At 47.1% G+C, this 19956-nt stretch overlaps 1 protein-coding gene across 9 annotated transcripts in view; it reads right to left on the reverse strand.

The window, feature by feature from the left end:
* The window catches only part of Agap1 (ArfGAP with GTPase domain, ankyrin repeat and PH domain 1), a 456884-nt gene that overhangs the window by 149182 nt on the left and 287746 nt on the right, over positions 1 to 19956 (reverse strand). For all 9 annotated transcript variants that reach the window (XM_005361713.3, XM_005361712.3, XM_013351735.2 and 6 more), the window contains 2 exons: positions 17957 to 18061; positions 811 to 979 (listed from right to left, as the gene is read on the reverse strand). In XM_005361713.3, coding sequence (XP_005361770.1) covers positions 811 to 979; positions 17957 to 18061 — 274 coding nt within the window. The remainder of the gene's footprint in view (positions 1 to 810; positions 980 to 17956; positions 18062 to 19956) is intronic.

Consider the following 19956-nt stretch of genomic DNA (forward strand, 5'->3'; position numbering starts at 1 on the left):
ACAGCCCTGTGGAGTTCACCACACCGTCTTTAAACGCATCCAGCATTTCAGATGTGAGAGCTCATTATTCCAAAAAGCCGACATGCACGTTAACATACCCCACCGAGCAAACCCCCAAGACTGGATGGACCCAGTGGGAGAAGGGGCTTTTAGTTAGCAGAAACGAGGAACCTTCCTAAAGAGCTTCCACATGTGGAGAGAGATGAGTCTGCTCTTTACCTGTCTTCTCTGAGAAGCAATCGCATGAAGGCCCAAACTGCTGTCAATTACCTGCAAAGATGCTTCGCCAAAAACAAACATAATGCCAGTTGCTGTGACTGCTTGGAGGCCGAGAATTTCCAAATACACCAAATTCTTGCAAAACAAGACTTTCTCTAATCTTGAACGAAAAACCAAACCAAACCAAAGTTCTTGGAAGGAGAAAAAGAACAGAGTTGTCTTACGGAATAAAAGATGGTTAAGACAGCACTCGACAGTTTATCCATGTACAGGTCTGTGCACCGTGCTCACAGCGTCTTCCAGCACTGTACGTGTGGTTGCCAGGCATTGTACCTTTACAAAAGATCCCTCTGCCTCTGAATGACCTTAACTAGCTGATCCACATACAGAACTGCTCTCAGCACCCAGCCTGGGAACACCGTGGCCACTTATGATTATACAGCTGTAGCGTGCCTGCTACATTTCCATTCACAGAAAAAAATGCATAGGGAGGAGACAGCCTGAGGGACTCGGCTTCAAGCCTGCCAAGGCAACACCATCTACCTGCAGCAGTACTTCGCCCCTCAGGTCACTCCTGAGGGGTGAGCTTACCTGAATTTGGTGAGATGTGTAAACTGCTCATGTCCTTGGACAGGCCATTGGTTTTGGGACTGGAGATGGGTGCACAGGCCGACGTGGCTCGGGGTGGCCTCTTCCCCGGCACTTTCACAGTGGTTCTCAGGAGGTCAATCTCTTTGCCGTGAACATTCTGCATGTAATCCTGTGTGAATGTTAAACACCCAAGAGAGATTAAAGAGAGGATGGGCTACAGCGTGGGACACAAGAGCCTATTAATGTCATGACCTGTGGCTGCCATTTTCATCTGCAGGATAAGGGTGACATCATTCCCATTTAAACCCAAGCTGGGCATCTATGTCTTGACCTAACCTAGGACTGGAAATGGGGAGGACAAACAGCACAAAACCCTAGCTCTCTGAACTCTTGTTCTCTAGATGCAGTTTAGGAACCTGGGCTTGTACTGTGACTTCTGAGAAGATTTCATGGGGATGGGAAAAAGATTCATGAGAAAAGTGTCCAAACTTTAAGCTGTGCGGGCTAGTTTTATGTTAACTTGACACAAAATAGAGTTATCTGAAAGAGGAAACCTCAGTCAAGAAAATGCTTCTTTAAGGTCCTTAATTAGTGATTAATGGAGCAGGGCCCAGGTCACTGTAGATGGTGCCATCCCTGGGCGGGTGGTCCTGGGTTCTATAAGAAAGCAGGCTGAGCCAGCAATGAGGAACAAGAAAGTAAGCAGCTTCCTTCCATGGCCTCTGCACCAGCTCTCACCTCCAGATCCCTGCCCTGCATGAGTTCCTGTCCTGACTTCCTTCAGTGATGAACAGTGATGTGAAAGTGTAAGCCAAAAAAAACCCTTTCCTCCCCACGGTGCTTTTGGCCATGGTGTTCCATCACTGCAATAGAAACCCTAACTAAGACATAAGGACTGAAGGTGTTTGAGGGACCAGCAGCAAGGTAGTAACAACAACGACGACGACACAACCGCAAGTGGACACTGACACTAGTGTGCATGCTTCCCATTAGCTTCACCAGCGTGAACAAACGTGCCAGAGTGCGTGGGGAAAAGCCCACCAGTTCTCCATCCTACACAAAAAACTAAAAGCAGCTGAGGAAAAGCTGGGAGCAGGAGAGGTGGCCTTCTCCAGGGAAGAGCACACCAGTTAGTTGTCCAATGCCAAATAGCCCTGAAAACATGCAGAGAAGTAACATTATATGGACATAAGGCCCCCCATAGGCTCATGTGTTTGAACAATTGGTCTCTGGCCATGGATGTTTTTTGGGAAGGTTGTGAGGCCTTTATGAAGTGAAGGCTTGCTGGAGAAAATGAGTTGCCAAGGACAGGTTTTAAGACTGAATAGCCTGTTCTCACTTCCTGTTCACTCTGCTCCCTGAGAACAGAAGCAGTTTGACTAGCAGCCTCCTGCTCCTGCCACCAAAACTCCCACCTCTGATGAACCATATCCTGCTGGAACTGTAAGTTAACGCAGAAATCCCATCCTTCCAAAACTGCTTCTTTTCAGGCATTTGGCCACAATTTCCCAAAGGAAGTTAACAAAATAAAGCAAAGCAAAAACCTAGAAACAAATCCACCAAACCCTTGGCCCTTGTGTCAGAAGACAACAGCCAGCAACTATCAGAGGGTAGCCTGGGCTAAGTCAGTTAACTCCCTGTCACACAGTGGAACAAACATAACACCTGGGAACAGCAGAAGGAAGGGAATGGCAGGCAGAGTTTGGATGAACATCCGTGAAAATGGACAGCACCCAAAGCTTAGCGGGTGGCTGCGATGCTGTTGGGAGGTGGTGACTCTCTAAGAGATGAGACCTGGTGGGGGAGCTATGTCATTAGGGTGTGCTCTTGAAAGCACACTGGGAGGCCAGTCTGCCTTCATCCCCCTCTTCCCTCCCCGATGCCTGCTGCTGTGAGGTGAGAAGGTGTCTGATACAGGCTCAAACCCACAGGGCCAAGTGACCGTGGACAAAAGTCTCCAAAACTATAAGCCAAAATAAAACTTTCTACCACAGAAGTTGATTACCTTACGAGTATTTGGTCACAGGGATTGAAAGTTGAGGGGCACAACAACTGAGCAGGGAACAGGGGCTGACGGGCACACTGTCCTCCATCACCACCACCACCACAATCATCCTTGTCATTCCCACCACGGCTGTCCGTTGTCACCGCTGCAGCCACCAACACTACCACCACCATCACCTTCTCAATGAGGCCTCTTGTTTATAGAGACCTGGCATTTTACCTATGCTGGAAGTGGGACATAGGCTTCTGGGGAGACCCAGAAATTTGTGTTTGCTCTCAGTAATTAAGTTCAGGTTGGGGTAATGTCAGAAGAGAGCATCCATCTTTTATGTTGGCTGATGAGCCCAGCAAGCTGGGAAAGTGAGCCGGTTGTCCTGAGCACCTAAGAGTGCAGCAAACAGATGCAGACAGATCACCCACACAAGCCAAATGGGAAGGTCAGGGGTCATAGTCCGCTGGAGAACAGCAGGGCAATGCATACTGATGTAGTTGTGTGGGCACAGGGAGTGGCATGAAAGTCATGAGAAATCTTCCATCACTCCTGGGAAGAAGGCAAGCCATCTAATTTAATTGCACAAGGATGTCCACGGCCTAGCTGACAAAGTTCTGGGAAGACACCTACGATGGTTAGCCTTGACTGTGTCACCTTGGTTGTGCTGGGAAGTGGCTAGGACAGGCATGAACTGGACTCTATCTAGGTATGCTGTCAGGAAGCTTTGGGGGCTTAGCTGAGGTATGAGGTTTTGCCATGGACATGGTGGTACTATGCCACATGAATAAAGCTGTTACAGGATTTATTCGCTGGCTCCTAGCCACCGTAATAGGAGTGCTATTTCCCGGGCCACATGCCCATGATGGGAGGATGTGGATCAAAGATGGAAGGAGTTATCCTCACGGAGCCAGTCTGAAGACAGTGTGGACTCTGATGGGAGAAGCTTGGTACCCAAGACAGCAAATGAGTGTCCACCAGGGAAGAAAGGGACGCCAGGTGGGGCAGGTCATTAGAAAGAAAGGCTGCTCTCATCTCTTATGCCTGCCGTTAGTAGGCACACACATGCAAGCCCAAGTTTCCAAACACAGTTCTGCCTGCAAACAAAGAATTCCTTCCTGCAGTTACTCCTTTAACATACCAACTTGCTGCAACTTTCTCCTTTAATGCCAATTCTTAACAAATTAAAATACAATAACAGGAGTGTAATTGAGCATTTATTGCTTATGAGTTCTAAAATGAGGCTAATCAGAGAGTGACTAAGCCCCAGCGTGGGCTCTTTTAATAGGCATGTTTTAACATACAATAACCAGGATATTTTACTTAAAATTATTGTAGAAATGTAAAATCTGTTTTCCAGATCTGAACACGCCAAGGGAAGACATTTATCTTGAGCCCAGCATGGGCTGGGCGATCTGTTTTCTTGCCTGTGTTAGGCACTGCAAGCTTCAAAATTGGCTCGAAGAAAATTACGCACCAAAGGCTGGGCAGGAGTCTCAATTGGTAAAGTGTTTTCTGGGCCTAAGCTTGACCACCAGCATGACTGTCTCTGGTCTCATGGCTGGGGAGGTAGAGATAGGACCACCCTTGGGCTATCTGCCCAGCCACTCTAGTTGTGTTCCAGGTGGGGAAAACAACAGAGGAAGACATTCAACACTGACTCTTAGCCTCTGCAAATTTGTGTGTAAACACACACACACACACACACACACACACACACACACACACACACACCAACAGAACGAAAACCAGATGTTCACTTGGCAATTCCTATGTTTCCATTCTGCCTAGTTTCTTCTCCCAAGAGAAATCTGCCTGAGTTTGATCCTGCTTCTACAAGAACAGGGCCTTTTCATCTCTCCCCAGCTTGGTACTTGAGGAATTAAAGCTGCAACCACTAAACAATGTGCTGCCTTCAGAAGCAGACAAGACATGCAGACCCAGGGTGAGTGTGAGGTAGGGACCTCACTGGGTAAAATAAAGGCAGCAAGCCTATTTTGATATGCAAATACTACTCAGATACCCTTCTCCACGTTAGCTGCAGAAAATGCTGATCGAAGATAAAAGAGGGGAAAAACCCTTTAACAAGGCGTGAGGGTAATTCAAAGCCAAGTACTTTTAAACAGCACTTAACAAGTCCCTGGGGCCCACTCAAGAGCCAGGCCCCCCAGACGTGCCATCTCTTGCCCCTCAACAGCTTGAAAAAGTAGTAATTGCAAACCTATTTGCATTTTCCCCCTCAACTTGTCCACGCTTAACATGCGGATTCTTTTTTTTTTCCCAAGCAGGCGCCAGAGCAAAGGGACCCGTTCCTGAACGCGCCAACAGCTCGACGACCATGCCTGGCTGTCCCCCTGCACCCCGCGCCTGCACCTTTGCCTTCTCCTGTTTTTTACATTTTGCTCCTAATTATGTTGCATCTATTGCCGTACACTTAATTAGCTGCATTAATGTGATTTCTTTTCACATAGTCAAGCAATTAAGAGCTATGATTGAGTTTCATTCAATTAGCCTCAACAAACATGCTAATTGATGTCCCAGATGCAAATGAGGTGCAATGAGAGAGACCTGCGTGCAATTGAGAGCCACGTCAGAGACCCAGGGCTCTCAGCTTGCTGACAGAAGCACAGTTTAACATGGCTCCCGCCTTCTGTGGGGGTGGCCTTAGGAGAAAGATGAGGGGCCATTAGTGCCTCTGTGTTCCAGATCATTCTGGAGACTGAGGATTCACTGTTTGGCTGCTGTACAATGTGGCCCCACACTTCACAGATAGGTGTCCCCGGACTGGAAGGTGATCAGCTGGGTAACATTTGGCAGCTGCAAGCAGACTGCTGCGCGATCCCCACCAGCAGATAGTTACAAGGCTGTCAAGAAATTTCCCCCAAGAACCTCAAAAGCAATCCCAGCCATCCCGGAGCCCTCTGTGTGCGTGATGGCCTCGCTCGTCTTCAGTAAAGGGGAAGTTCATCTTCGTCACCTCTGGGGCATTTGGCACTTGAGTTAAGCACAAAATACAGCAATCCATCAATAGTCCCTAAAAATATTCTTAGCAGATCGATTCTGGCCGCCTCGCATCTGTCTGTGAAGGATGGTTTGCTGATGCACTCACGGGGTTGGCCAAGGCAGTTAACACCATCTTGAAGCCAAAGCAAAATGCACAAAGTATGATCTGCACCCCAAACTAGATCCACCACCAAGACAAGGCCCGGGAACACGGTGGTGGCGTTACTTGATGCGAGTCCAGCTAAGAGAATCAATGAATGCCATTTTTTTTTAAAAAAACAAATAATTTCTTAAAAGAATTATAGTGCTTAAAGTCGAATGGCAAACAAAGTAAAAGGAAATCTTTGTTGTAATTAGATTTTCCCAATATGCTCTGGCTCCTGAGTGTAATGTGTTGATAAACTTGACACTTTACCACAAAATGTAATGCTTTGAGGCAGATAGCTTTTACAGACGTGTTGAAATCTGTTTTCTTTTAAAATAACATTTATTATCTTTATTTACTTTGTTATCTCTCTCTGTGAGTAGGTCAGAGGAGAACAGAACTCAGTTCCCCAGGCTTGGAGCAGAAGCCTTTATTTGACGAGCCATCTCCCTAGCTTTACTTTACTTTTGGACACAGTCAATCTAATTGATCTCCCTTCCTCTCTATAATTTAGCTTATCAGTCTTCAAAGGATGGCCCTCCATGCCTGTCAGGGGGTCCAGAGGTCAGTGGACAGTAGAACTAGCTCTGTATACCTGGAACTCACAGAGATCCGCCTGCCTCTGCCTCCCTCCCCAGTGCTGGGATTAAAGGCCTGTATCACCATCACCCGGGTACTTTGCTTTTTAAAATAGGACAGAAATTGGACTGATGTTGCAAGACCGACAGAGCAGTTTTACCTACAACAAAAAGCTACTTTTCACTTTGTGAGTTTCAATAGGTGAATGTACACCTTGTTTATTTTCTGAGTGCGGTCACAGGCAGGATACATGAAACCTCCCTCCGGGTCTGACGATTACTCGGTGCCCATTTCTGGAACTGCCAGCTCCAGTAGCCACGTTTTCACCTAACACAACAACTGCTGCACACAGGCTACAGTTAGCTCTTGGGAAAGTACAGGCATTTTCATGAAAAAGTGAACAGAATACCTGATACTATTGGTGACTAATGAGGAAACCTGAGTTTCCTTGCAAAAAATAAAAAATTTAAAACCTTGTTTCTCTCTTACTGTGAGGCCTGGCATCTTTCAAATACTTAACATTTTCTGAAGAGACTGGTGATGGTGTTAATGCAGTATCTGGACTTATGGACTGGAGGAAAGTGCCACTGTTTGGAAAACCCGCACACTACATGGCAGAAACATCAGTGTATGGAAGTGACTGCTGCATGTCGTCATGTGCATGGATGCACGTGGCAGGCATGTCTGGCTAAAATGCACAAAAACGTCATTCACAGTACAGTGCAATGGCTTTAATGCAGCGAGGAGGCCATCGTGTGAGGTCCCGCAACGCATTCCTCAACTCTCAGATGTATACTGTGTTTCAGTGTAGCATCCAAGAGCAACCCCCAGGATGAGCTGCAATGGTACGTCCCATTCCACTCCCTCTTCTGCTATGCAAGTCGACACATTTGCCCTACGCTTGAACAAGATGCATCAGTCATAGAGAGGTCTGGAAAACTAGAAAAGAACATTGCTACTTCATGGCATTCGTTTGGAAACTATCTTTTGTCTTGTCTTGTTTTAGTTATGTTTATTTATCAAGCAGGGAGCACACATGTAGCCAGTAGTCAGCATCTACAGCTTCTTCTCGCCTTCTACCATGTGGTTTGCAGGGGTTCAACTCAGGTAGTCAGGCCTGGTGACAAGCACCTTCAACTACTGAGCCACCTCACTGGTCCATAAAACTTATTTTTATAAAACTATGATCTACATAAACACAGAATGTTTGGGTCATTATTTTAAAATGGACTTCAACATTTAAAAATTTTGTTTGAATGCTTGAAATGAAAAAAATGAGACTGATTTCTTATTTTCACTATACTTTGAAAACGTCTAGGTTCAAAAAGGAAGCCTTAGTTCATTAACTTCTATTTAAAAAATAAAAAAAAAAATCACAAAAACTGTATGTAAGAGAAGCCATTGTTAGATACACTGCTATTCCCAAAGTCCATTTAGTATTTTTTCAAAGGAAACTAATCCATAAAGACAGATATAGCACCAGCCATTCACAGAGATCAAGCACATACGAAAGTCCCACACGTATGAATGATAAACAATAGCCTCATGCATAGTCACGGGCAGAGGAGAGGCGGACGCCTAAAAATACCACGGACACGCTCAAGGACTATGAAGAATCTTCTGGCCACGTCCTTTCAGATCACGGAAGTCAAAGACGACAATTTCTACTTCTCTCCAAAGGGTCCTGCTCACAATAGCAAGGTAGGAGGCGGCTTCAAAGCCATAAAATTTCTATGAGGAATAATTTTGTTTCCCAAGACAGCTGACAGAATTCCAGTGCTCTACTTTCAGAAGGGCCTTCCTGAAGAAGGACACTTGCCAGTGCACAAGCACCGGGCCCTGGGCCATTGTGGGAAGAAGGAGCTAGGGAGTTAGACTCTAACAGCGGCTGGAGCCAAGATATCAGTTAGAAGACTGTGTGTTTTCTCTGATGAGTGCCTCATTGGGCCTGGGTAATCATGCCATTCTTGGTGGCTGGAGGAACATGGCTGAGGCTCAGTGCAGTGGCACCACACTTTCCCTCCAATAGTACAATGGTGGGCTCACTCCTGCACTTCACAGAGCAAACCTCTCCATTCTGTGGACTACTGCGGCCAGCATCCAACCGTGGTGGGCAAAAGTCCAACATCAGCCTAGGGGGACAGGTTATTGTAATATAAATCAAAACAGCAGAAAATCCCACAGTGAATCATGAATATACCTTTGGCCCCTTGACTGTATTCGTCTTGACTGACTTACTCTACTGAGCTTCTTCTCATTTTAGGTTCAATTGAATATTACCCAGCTGTAACCCATGTGTGCTCAAACTTAGCCTGTACCAGACGAGTGCTTCTGCTACGTGAAAGACTGTCTGTCTCTTCAGTAGCTGTAGGCATCTCTGAGGGCAGGGCAAATTGCAAGGGTAGGGTAGTGTCCTTTGCTAGTGGAGGACTTTAATATTTAAATACCAGCAGAGCAGTGGGTGAGCTCAGCATCTGTGAGTTCTATAGAAATGCTCGCCACAGTGGTGTCTGGCTACCATGGCTAGAAAAGACACACGGAAAGGAAGAACTGACTTAGCCAATGGAGCCACTATAGAACACAACACAAACTGTAAGTACTTCTAACTATAAGTGTCCGCATAGGCCTGCTTAGATGACACTGTTTACAGCGCTTTCTATGAGCCACTTTCTCAGAAGCTCCTCTGCTTCCTTCCTGCCCACACGGGAGTTTATCCCACCCCATACAGATCCAACTTGCATGATTCCCATGATCTTCTAATCTCCCACACTGAGCTGTTTGGAAGACCACACTGCTTCTCCTATTAAAGGACACCTCGCCACCGAGTGGCCGGAGTGACAGGGACCATCTCATCTCCGTTCCCTCATTGGCTGTGGGTGTGGGGCTGGGTGCTCTGGCATCCTGGCCTATGTGTCCATGCCTTTCCTGCTGTGTGGGATTGCTATTAGGATTAGCTAAGACGAAAAGTCCCACCACTCTTAATATAAATACGGCTCTCAGTTTACTTTCCCTGGAAAAACACTGATTCTCCCTCTTCCTCTTGATACAGCTATTTCTTGAGCTAAAGGTGTTACTCCCAACCTTAGATAGCAGTTCTGATGTGAGAAGCCATTAGGGGTGACTGTGAATCAATTTTTCTCTTACAGTATAGGGGAAAAAAATCCCTTGAAATGCTGATATTTTCTACTTTTTCTCCCCTCCTCTTTTTGGTGGGGGAGGCATGGATCTGGCAGTCAGACATTTTTATTGCGAAACGCTGTCTGGAAAAGATGCAAAGTAAAACCTGCTAAAATGCAAGGGCAGGAACCCCCACAAAACTAAGGGGGAAACAAAAGGCCCCTTCCCTTTGCTTATTGAGTTCAGAGGCATAACAGGCTGCACCCTGCAGCAACTGGGAAGCTACACTAATTTTAAAGCCATAAAACGCTATCAAGTGCCCTGCGGGGCAGGAGACTCTGAAGCTAGTGGCACCTAAATAAGACATGGTTCATTTACTTCGCAGCTTAGCCTAATGTAATCATCAGCGGTTTCTTAGCCTAGAGTTGTTAACAGGCAAGTAGCCGGCGCAGAGGCGGCCCTCCCAGCCACTGAGGGGGCCGAAGCTAGATTGCTGTTGATTAGAAAATTTTTCAGTTTTGACAAGCACTTAATGAACATAAATCGCACCTTGATTGGTTTCCTTTCGGGGCCACGGGCACACCTGAGCAGAAGAGAAGGGGCCTTGCCAGGGCCACCCTGCCCTACCTTGTGAGACCCTAGCAACAAGCCGGCAATCAGGTTATGAGCCATAGAAGAAAATATTTATAAAATAGAATAATGAAATTCAATTTCGCAGAGGAAGAGGGAGAACATTTGCTACCCCCCTCGGCCGACCTCTCCCACTGAGACCTCGGTGGGGACTGTCACCACAGGAAAACACAGGGTTTTGATTTATCTGCTTTTCTGGGGGAATTTCTGGCCACAATTTGTAACACTAAAAGGCAAAAAAAAAAAAAAAAAAAAAAAAAAAGAGAGAGGGAGAAACAAAATGATAGAAATTGGGTACAAAGGATGGCCATCACTTGCGGACTGTCATTTGGTATACTGCTAAGGCAATGTTTCCCAGAGTCATCTAGGAGCTTAAAGACTCAGACCCATGAGCCAGACAGTGCAGTCTGTGTACACACACACACACACACACACACACACACACACACACACACACTCACTCACTCACTCACCCACCCACCCTCTACTTCTTCATTTTACTAAAATAAGCAAGGACAGTTTTCACCTCAGGAAAGAGCTCTGGTCTGTGGTTCAGTTTTGACCTGACTGCCCAGTCCTCCCCACGCGTGATAACCCTTCATCAACACCAAGACAGCTGCAAACGGAGCGAGCACACATGCCAGCCATTTGCATTTACTTAACCTGGTGGGTCTATGATGTGAGCCCGTGTCCATGTAAACATGGGCCCACAGATGCCATGGTATGCACATGGAAGTCAGAGGCTCACATTGGGTACACCTCACCCTATACCTTAACAAAGTCTCTTCTTCTCCATGGTGTTACATCAGGTAAGCGGCTCGAGTGCCTTGGGAGAGCGCCTGTCTCTGTCTCCAACGCAGGGAGAAAGCCCTGGATTACAGATGCGGCGACTGTACCTGGCTTTCCAGAGTTCTGAGGATTCGGACTCAGTTCCTCACACTGCACTGTACATAATTTTCTCACTGAGCCATCTCTGCAGCCTCACTTCTATTTTAAAATCTGAAATGCTGCCCAAGACCTGGAGTAACAGCATAAAATAAATTCCTTGAACAAAATGAAGCTCTGACAAAGAATCAACTCTGTGTCTAAAGGAGCCTGGGTCTCCCAGGGCCCTGTTTCCCTGCAGATACTGCCCTAAAAACACTGTCACATCAGAGCCATTCCATAAGTGTGGCACAGATTAAATGCTGTTACAAGTAATTTACCAGGTAGGAGGCCTCCCCTCTCCTGGGGGAGACCATGTGACCATGGGGTGGCCAATGGAGTTGTCAAACTCCCATGATTCTCCGTACTCAGAACTGAGCCTGGAGAATATCCCGTGAACTGCACTTAAGCAGGGCCCTGGCAGGCTGATACACCCGGGGAGACAGCTTTCCCACAAGTAGCGTTCAACACAGCTCCAAGGAGTCGTCCATGCTTCTCCTCTGTGGCTTCACAATAGTTTCCCCAGAGGATGAATACCTTAACTCAACATACTCTGACCCTAACATGGAACATCCTACGCCTTGAAAGAGAAAGACATTCTGTCTCATGCTACAACTAGGAACCTTGAGGATATCATGATGCCAAGTGACTCCACCTACGAGGTCCTAAAATAGTCAAGTGTGGAGACAGAACACAGAAGAATCTAAGCAGAGGGCTGGGGGAGCAGTATGAATAGGGACTGAGTTTCCAATTGGAAAGAAGAGCAAGTTCGGGAGAAGGGAAGCACAGCAGTGAGTGACAATGTCACTCAGATGTCTTCTCTTCTTGGTGATACTAGGGACCAACCTGAGACCTTGGACACGCCAGCCAAGAAGTCTACCACTAAGTGTCTTAACAGTGGCCAGAATAGCAGTGTATTTTACTACAATTAAAAAGCAAAGCAAGGCACCTTCCTGTTATGAAATATTTTTTTTAAGAAGTGTTACATTTGTCTATGCTGTGGAGCATTTGTTTCAATGATGCAAAGATGTGTTGCATTCTTTTATATTGTATTTGTTTAACTCTGTGAAGCTGTGTTACTTTGCCCACCTAAAACACCTGATTGGTCTAATAAAGAGCTGAGCAGTCAATAGCTGGGCAGGAGAGAGAAATAGGTGGGGCTGCTTGGCAGAGAGAATAAATAGGAGGAGAAATCTGGGGGAAAAATTGAGTAGCAAGAGAGGGAGTAGGAAAAAAATTAGGGGCTACCCACTCAGCCTCAGAACCAGCAACAGAGGGAGGGAGGGAAAGAGGGAAAGAGAGAAAGATAAAAGCCCAGAGGTAAAAGATAGATGGGATAATTTAAGTTAGAAAAGCTGGCTAGCAATAAGCCGAGCTAAGGCTGGGCATTCCTAAATAAGAATAAGCCTGCATTTATTTTGGAGCTGAGTGACCCCGCCCAAAGAGCAAAGAGTAAAAATCAATCAACTACTCCTCTAGCCCCTCTCCATCAATCACATCTATTCCTCACAGAAGATTCTGGATGGGGCTGTGCCATTTTCCTGTGGTTTAAAAGCATTACTGGGTGGATTCTTCTTCTATGACCTCAGGAACTCTAGCCCTGCAGACTTAAGGGCAGGCTAAGCACACAGGTGCACTCGGTGCCTATCTTTCCTTCCTTCCTTCCTTCCTTCCTTCCTTCCTTCCTTCCTTCCTTCCTTCCTCCCTCCCTCCCTCCCTCCCTCCCTCCCTCCTTCCCTCCACCATCTATCTGCTGACCTCTACCTACCAGAACATGCACCCACTTTCCCATCACCTGTCCCCCTACCCATCTATCCACCTGACTCTACCCACCTACCACCTTACTACTCCATCTACTTCCTCTATCCCCTCACCCATTCAACCCACCACCCACCCACCTACCACCTGGCAGACACCAGAGATATGCTGGTGGTATTATCTACAAGGCCTCTGGACACAAGTTGTGCCCCAACCTGTGAAAGAATTTGGTTCTGAAAAAAGCCAAGAAAAGAGAAATGATCCCATGAAGAGCCCAGAGGGGAACCTCAACATGTCTGATGGAGGGCAAGTCCAAGTGGGGAGGAACAAGAAATAATCCTAGCAGAGGCAACTTGCCCCTGAAGATGTGGAGGCAAGAGGACAGGCAAGTGTGAGAAGCTGAGAGAAAGCTCAGAGGTACCAGGGGTAGGAGGAGCAGCCAAGCTGAAACCATACTTAGGAGCCGGTATGCCACACTCATGACAGAGAGAGCTTGTGGTGATGTCTGAGTACACACATTGTGGTCAAATATCCACACAGTGAGGTCTGGAACCAAGGCCATCTTGGAGGAAGGACCCTACAAAGCCACAAAACCTGATATCCACACTCGGCAATGTTACCCCCAAGCACTGAGCAAAGCTTGGGTAACACATAGGCCAGACAGATGGTGAACAGCACAGAGCCATGAGGTGCTTACTCATGGGGATGCAAGATGAGAAATTGCTAATCATAAAACAAGTGAGCAAACTGAAGCAGCCTGTCATCAACATGACTCATTGACCAGGCCCATGCCAGAGACACAGGAAAGCTGGCCATTTCCTGTAAAAGGGCTCTCCACGTGGGAATGAGAAGAAGGTTTTTTTGAACCTGGGACCTTGCTGTTGAGGCAGGAGCTTTTCTGGTTTCTGCATGGCTCTGGAACCACCACCCAAAGGCTTTGAGCGTAACTGCTTGCTCTCCACCTCAGGAAATGGGAGGTCCATGCTGGCAGATGTGGGGATGCTGTAGGAATGCTGTGGGGAGACACGAGAAGAGATGCTGCCTCCTCCAAGCGATGGATGGCCAGTGCGCACCTGCCCAGGGGTGCTATGAGAGGAGTTCCTCCTAACACAGGCTCTTTCCCTGGGAAAAGGCCTTCACATCTGCGTAGGAACCATCTCAGACCCCTTTCTGATGCTGTGTCAGTCAGCGGTTTCCTGTCTGCCTGTGAAATCTGGAGCTATTAAAATCTGCATCTGATGACAGTTTCCAGAGGCAGCACTGAACTGAAGGTTCACAGCACATGCAACCATTCCTTGCTATATAACCAGGGAGCCTCAGCCACCCAAATGCTAAGGGATATACAGAGTAAACCATGTCCCTTCTAGAGCTCGGTTCCAATTTTATGTATTGGGGAGGAAAAAAAACAACAACCCAGGGCTGATCTGGTTTCAAGAGGGTATCAGAGAGGAGGAGAAAGGAAGCCCAAGAAGGGGAAAGCGATTCATACACACTAGACTGGTCTGATGCCCAGGGGTCGGCTGTGCAGCTGCCCGGTCGCTGGCAAGGAAAGCCGAGCTGGGCGACAGCGATGTGCTTGCTCACACAGGGTCCCATAACACAATGCTCATGTTCACAGAGGTCAGTTCTTCCAGGCCCACTTAGGAAGCCCACCAGACATAGCCGACTCCAAGAGCAGGATCGTCAGCCATGCAAGTGGTTGTTCCCCCGACACAGAAGATGAATAGGTGGCCATGCTGCGCTGCAGAGCCCCGGGGCAAAGGTTCTTTCTCATTATCCCCTCTGTTTTTTTCCATCATGGTGCTCCCTACGGCTCATATCTAAGTCCACACAGAGGGGACCTAAGGATCTCACAGCACACTGCCCTGCACCCACCCCATCAGGATCCAGCAATGAGCCTTAAATCCTTGAGACCCTCATATGTATCTTCTCCTAAGGGCAGCTAAGTGTTCTGGGCATTGGTAATCTTGAGGAAGAGTGATATAATTTTTCTTAAATTATTTTATTTCATGTATATAGATGTTTTCTCTGCATGGGTGTCTGTATATCACAAACCCAAGGAGGTCAGAAGAAGGTGCTGGATTCCCTAAAACGGGAGTTAGAGATAGCTGTAAGCCACCCTGTGGATGCTGGAACTTGACTGAACCAGAGTAGTCTGGAAGAAGAGCTCTGTCGTCAGGCTCTCTCTTGGCTGCTTCAGTTTAAATGCCTGGAGCTGCCAGGGAACAATCTCCAGCAGCAGATTTGGCTGGTCTATCTTGGAGCAGGGCAGCACACGGCCCATGACCTCAGTAACTCCCCAAACTCCCAGGGCACCACATTCCCAGGAAAAGCATTCATTCTTACTTTTGTTGGGTGTACTTCCTGTTCCTAGCCTGGGTTCTTGATTTTACACACTCAGCATGAGCTGAGAAGGAAAGATGAAGGAACTGGGTGGGTTGTGGGAGACTCCAGCTTTAGGTACAACGTGTAACTAAGTGATGCCCCTTGGCAGCTTTCATCTTAGGGTTGGGCTTTTCCTTGGCTATCTGACTCCATCAGTTTGGTGGAATTTGTAGGTACCACACTCTGAAGGATTAGAAGCCACTCTGAGGGCAGTTATTTCCAAACTTCCAGTAGTGATTCTCTGGGTTTCCAGAAAAGACAAGCTGCCAGCCAGACTGAAGGATACAGTGGAGAGCAATCACAGCCAGGGTAGGGTCTAGATGCAGTGCACATCTTTCAACTTCTAACAGTCCATGCAAAGCATGCCCAGTGACCTGCTGCTGAACACGCTGTAAGGGGACATTTCCCCAAGCTGGCCTCTAGCTTCACCATCCGGAGCCCCAGTGGGGCCCTGCGACTGTGGTGTGTACCAGTCTGGGAACCACCGTGTTTTAGGAAACACAGAGTAGAAGTTTGCCATCACTGCCTTCTCCTGGGCCTCTGCCTTGTCCTTTCCACTTACAAAGCAAGGAGAATTAGGGTCTGTCTGTATCACCCAAGGCCAGGTCAGCTCTCAAGCTTTGAGAAAAACTAGGAGGGGTAGCAAAAGGGAAGGGCGGGGCTACAGCTAAACTACCACAGGACAGCAATATTCTTCTGGAGACACACCAGCCTCCCCAACAGGAAATTGAACAGTTTCCTTCCATGTATTCCATGGGGACAGAAGCAATATGGTGCAGCCTAGGCTAAGTACAGAGCAGAAAGAAGATAAGCCATCAGACAGATTTTACTTGTCCTTGGTCACCAAAGACCAGCTTCTGCCATCAAGGCTACCTGGAGAACCAAATTTACTCCCAAGGCAAGCTAGACAAAGAGCCACACAAAGTATTTCATCTAAAAACGAGCATCGATCTACACATAAATATAGCTACACCTTGAGAATATACAAGAACCTATGAAGACATCTATCATATGTACCTTGTAAACACAGATGTGTACACACTAATCCTCAGGATGGAGTTACATACCAATACACCTACTGACACACTGAGAACAGCCCAGGTTGGGACTCACTCAGTCACCCCACAGATGCACATCTCAGTCCTGCGCAGGGCCTGCTTGCATCAGCCTACACGTGGGCAAATGCATCTGAGACGGGGTCTGTTTCACAGTCGCAGGTGGACTACCTTCATGGCTCTGCTGCCTGTGGTAGTGGAAGCAACAGGACGGCTGTGTGTGAATGCTTTCATCCTGCTGCCCAGTCAAAACATCCTGCAAGTCAGACGCTGCCTGCACACTGACAGTCAGGCATGGCTGGCATTGTCATTAGCACCACACGCCAGCCAGGATCGGGAGGGAAGCAGGTGCTTTCTAATGTGGCTCTGAAAGGTACAGCTACTGCTCTAAGCCAAAGGGAAGAGGACAGTCACAGCAGCAACAAACCACAGGAGGATACCAAGGATGCCAGGAAAAAGGCTTTTTAAAAATGTGACCATTCTTGAGTGTGCAGGGAAAAGGCCCCTCACCAAATGCTCTTTGGGGAGATAAGTGGGCATATGGGTCCTAGAATCCAACAGTGTGTGCTCAAGCTGTTGATGTTGCATAGACCTTACAGCTCTGCAAACTAATGACTGGGAGTTTGTCTTAGGGAAACAGATAAGGGTATCAGTAGAAAGCCCATCCAGAGTTACTTATAATAATGGGGGGGGGTGTCAAATTTATTTGTCAAATGTCTCATTTTTGTTGTGTTCTGAGATGCAGTTGAAGCACTCAGACTATATCCATGCAGTGGAATAGTGGAATACTATATAAACATCAAAATGGTGCTGTGTTTTTCCAAAAATGAGACGAGCAGGCGGTGGGATGTGTGGTGTCTGTGGAAGCACCAAGACCAAGTGCACGGAGACACAGACACCCACACTCCCAGCATTCAGCCACGTAGACTGCTTTCAACTTCTGCTCAGTATGTTTATTTAAACTTCTTGTTAACAGAGTGACAAAATCCAAGGACTAATGGTGCAGATTTTAATTTTCAAACTCTGCAGGAGTTCATGGAACCAAAATGAACAGTCCACCTTAAAAGATTCACTGTGGACAGAATGGTCGGATTCCTGCCAGAACAGAACCGAGTCTGTTTTCAGAATCTTACAGAAAGCACAAAGGTGACATCCTCCAGAGAAGCAGTTTTCCTGCTTTCTGAGTTGGTGCCTGTTATTTACCTCGGCATGACAACCTCGGCCAATGACATCTACAACTGGCTTTGCTCTTAGCTGCTCGGAGCTGGGCCCTGGGATCAAATTCAGCTGTTGTAGCTTAGGTTTTCACAGTCACTCTCTTGGCTCTCAGGGCTTACACCACTTTGCCACTTCCATTTACAATGCGACTTCAGGTGGAACTGGCACTGTATTCCACTGTAGTATCGAGAGCCCTAGATTAACACCTGAGAAGGGGGCCCGAGGGCCTGACTGCATTAAACACATCTCAGGGGACCTAACACACTGCCCTCTTCACGGGGAGGCAGAGGACTGGCCCTGGCTCTGCCACTGCCTCTGCCCCATGCATCATGTACTCACATGTAAACTGGGGTGGTAGGTCAGCACGCCGTTGTCGCACAGGGTGACGTACTTCTTTTTCCACTCTTTGTTTAGTGACTTGCCACTTCGCTTCAGCAGCATGCCCTGCAGGGAAGAGGAACCAGATGTGAGGTCCCATGAAAGTGGTATAAGACACAAAGGGATCCAAAAACAAAAAATAAAACCTTTCTTAGGTTTTGCATTTTTGGAGATTAACTTTTTTCTTATATATAAATTTTGGTTTCCCTGCCATATTCAACATTACAGGTAATTTGGAAGTTGAACTTTGCTCTAGATGCTAAAGATCCACCATTGGTCAACAGCTGCAGTAGACATACTGGGTGTCCATCAAACTCCCGCAGAACTGAGTCATAGCAAGTGGGATGTGCCTAACGGAAGGATGCTCCTATTCTTTGCTTGTTGAATCCAGGGCCTTGTATATTCAAGGAAAGTACCCTACCACTAAGCCCTGGCCCCGGCCCCAGGAGTAATATATCAAAGCCAGACCTCAAGATCAAGGATCTTCTCACCTCAATTTTATAAACACAATAACTTCATGTTATAATTTCTTTACAGAATTTTAATTTATTCAAACTGAAATTCCATTGGCAAACTTTGGTAACAACACTGGGTGGGTCAGCTGTAATTCACCTCAATTGGTTTTTAATGACGTCCATTAAGGTCTCTGGGAAAGCTTTCAGAAACTGGAAACTAACATATTTTGGAAGTCACATGTGGCACCGCCTTCTCTGGATGGCTGCTGTGGATGTGTTCCTGGTCTAAGTGCCAATTCCCAGTAAACCTTGCCTCCACTCCAGTTGCAGCTTTTATGCCACGGTTGCCCACTCCTGTGCATTCCAATTCTGTCCATGTGCAGTGAGCAAACCTCTTGTCCAACAATCAACTGTCATAATTCTGACAATAGCCGGGAAGGCATGTACCTAACACTAGCTAATTCAGCCAGACTTAGGAATCAAGAAATTATAGGTTCCCAAATACACCTTGTCTGCTTGGGGACACAGAGGAAACCTTCCTTCCCTACATTCCTGATCCTGCTCTTCCCCAGGGATCTCAGTGTGGGAGAAGTCTGAACACATGGCAGGAAGGAGCTCACATGCCAATCACCAACACTGTGAGAATATAGCTGTGTTTACTCAGATCATAACCAAGCTTTAAATCCCAGCGTGGGGATCTTGCCCATTAATACCTGTTACTGGGAGATTCGAACATCCCACAAAGAAACCTTTGGAAGGTCACTGCTCTATAGGATTTTATCATGTTAAGAAAGCATGTGGAAAAAGTGACATGAAAAATGTTTCTGCTGTACACCAAAGCAACAGAAGCTCCCCTGTGTGGTACAAACAGGCGATAGTGAGTCACCCCCACGGACACAATAATAAACCAACAACCTTGGAGCCCTCGTGTTCTCTCCCCATGGAAATCTCCCATTCTTACCCAGCAACACAAAGCCACACCCAAGTTCTCCAGTGGGCTCACATTTCCCATCATCCACTTCAGATGGAATTTCGACAAAACAGAGGGCTGGGGGTCACTGCAATGTCACCAGAAGATTAGGGCTACTGCAGGCTTCAGAAGGCCGCGTCCCTTCCTGCTCCAGCAAGAGCCCGCAGATGGCTAACAGGACTCCTTTGGGAGGACCGTGGGCACTTTCATGAGCCAGCCCAACACTCCTCATTATCCTTCCACCAGCGAAGGCTACAGAGGAAAAGAGGAGAAACTGGCCAGATGGGAGGCTCGCAGAGGCTCGCAGAGTTTATCTGCGAACTAAAAAAGTGATCCAGTTTTTAAAAAAGAATTTTTTGTTTAACATTCATTTATTTATTGTGTGTATGTATGCCACAGTGTGTGAAGAGTCAGAGGATGTGTGTATGGGTGTGAGTGTGTAGGTGAGAGAGAGAGCGAGAGAGAGAGCGAGAGAGAGAGCGAGAGAGAGAGAGAGCGAGAGAGAGCGAGAGAGAGAGCGAGAGAGAGAGAGAGAG

The sequence above is a fragment of the Microtus ochrogaster genome, linkage group LG4 (genome assembly GCF_000317375.1).
Source record: "Microtus ochrogaster isolate Prairie Vole_2 linkage group LG4, MicOch1.0, whole genome shotgun sequence".
NCBI classification, from domain to species: domain Eukaryota; kingdom Metazoa; phylum Chordata; class Mammalia; order Rodentia; family Cricetidae; genus Microtus; species Microtus ochrogaster.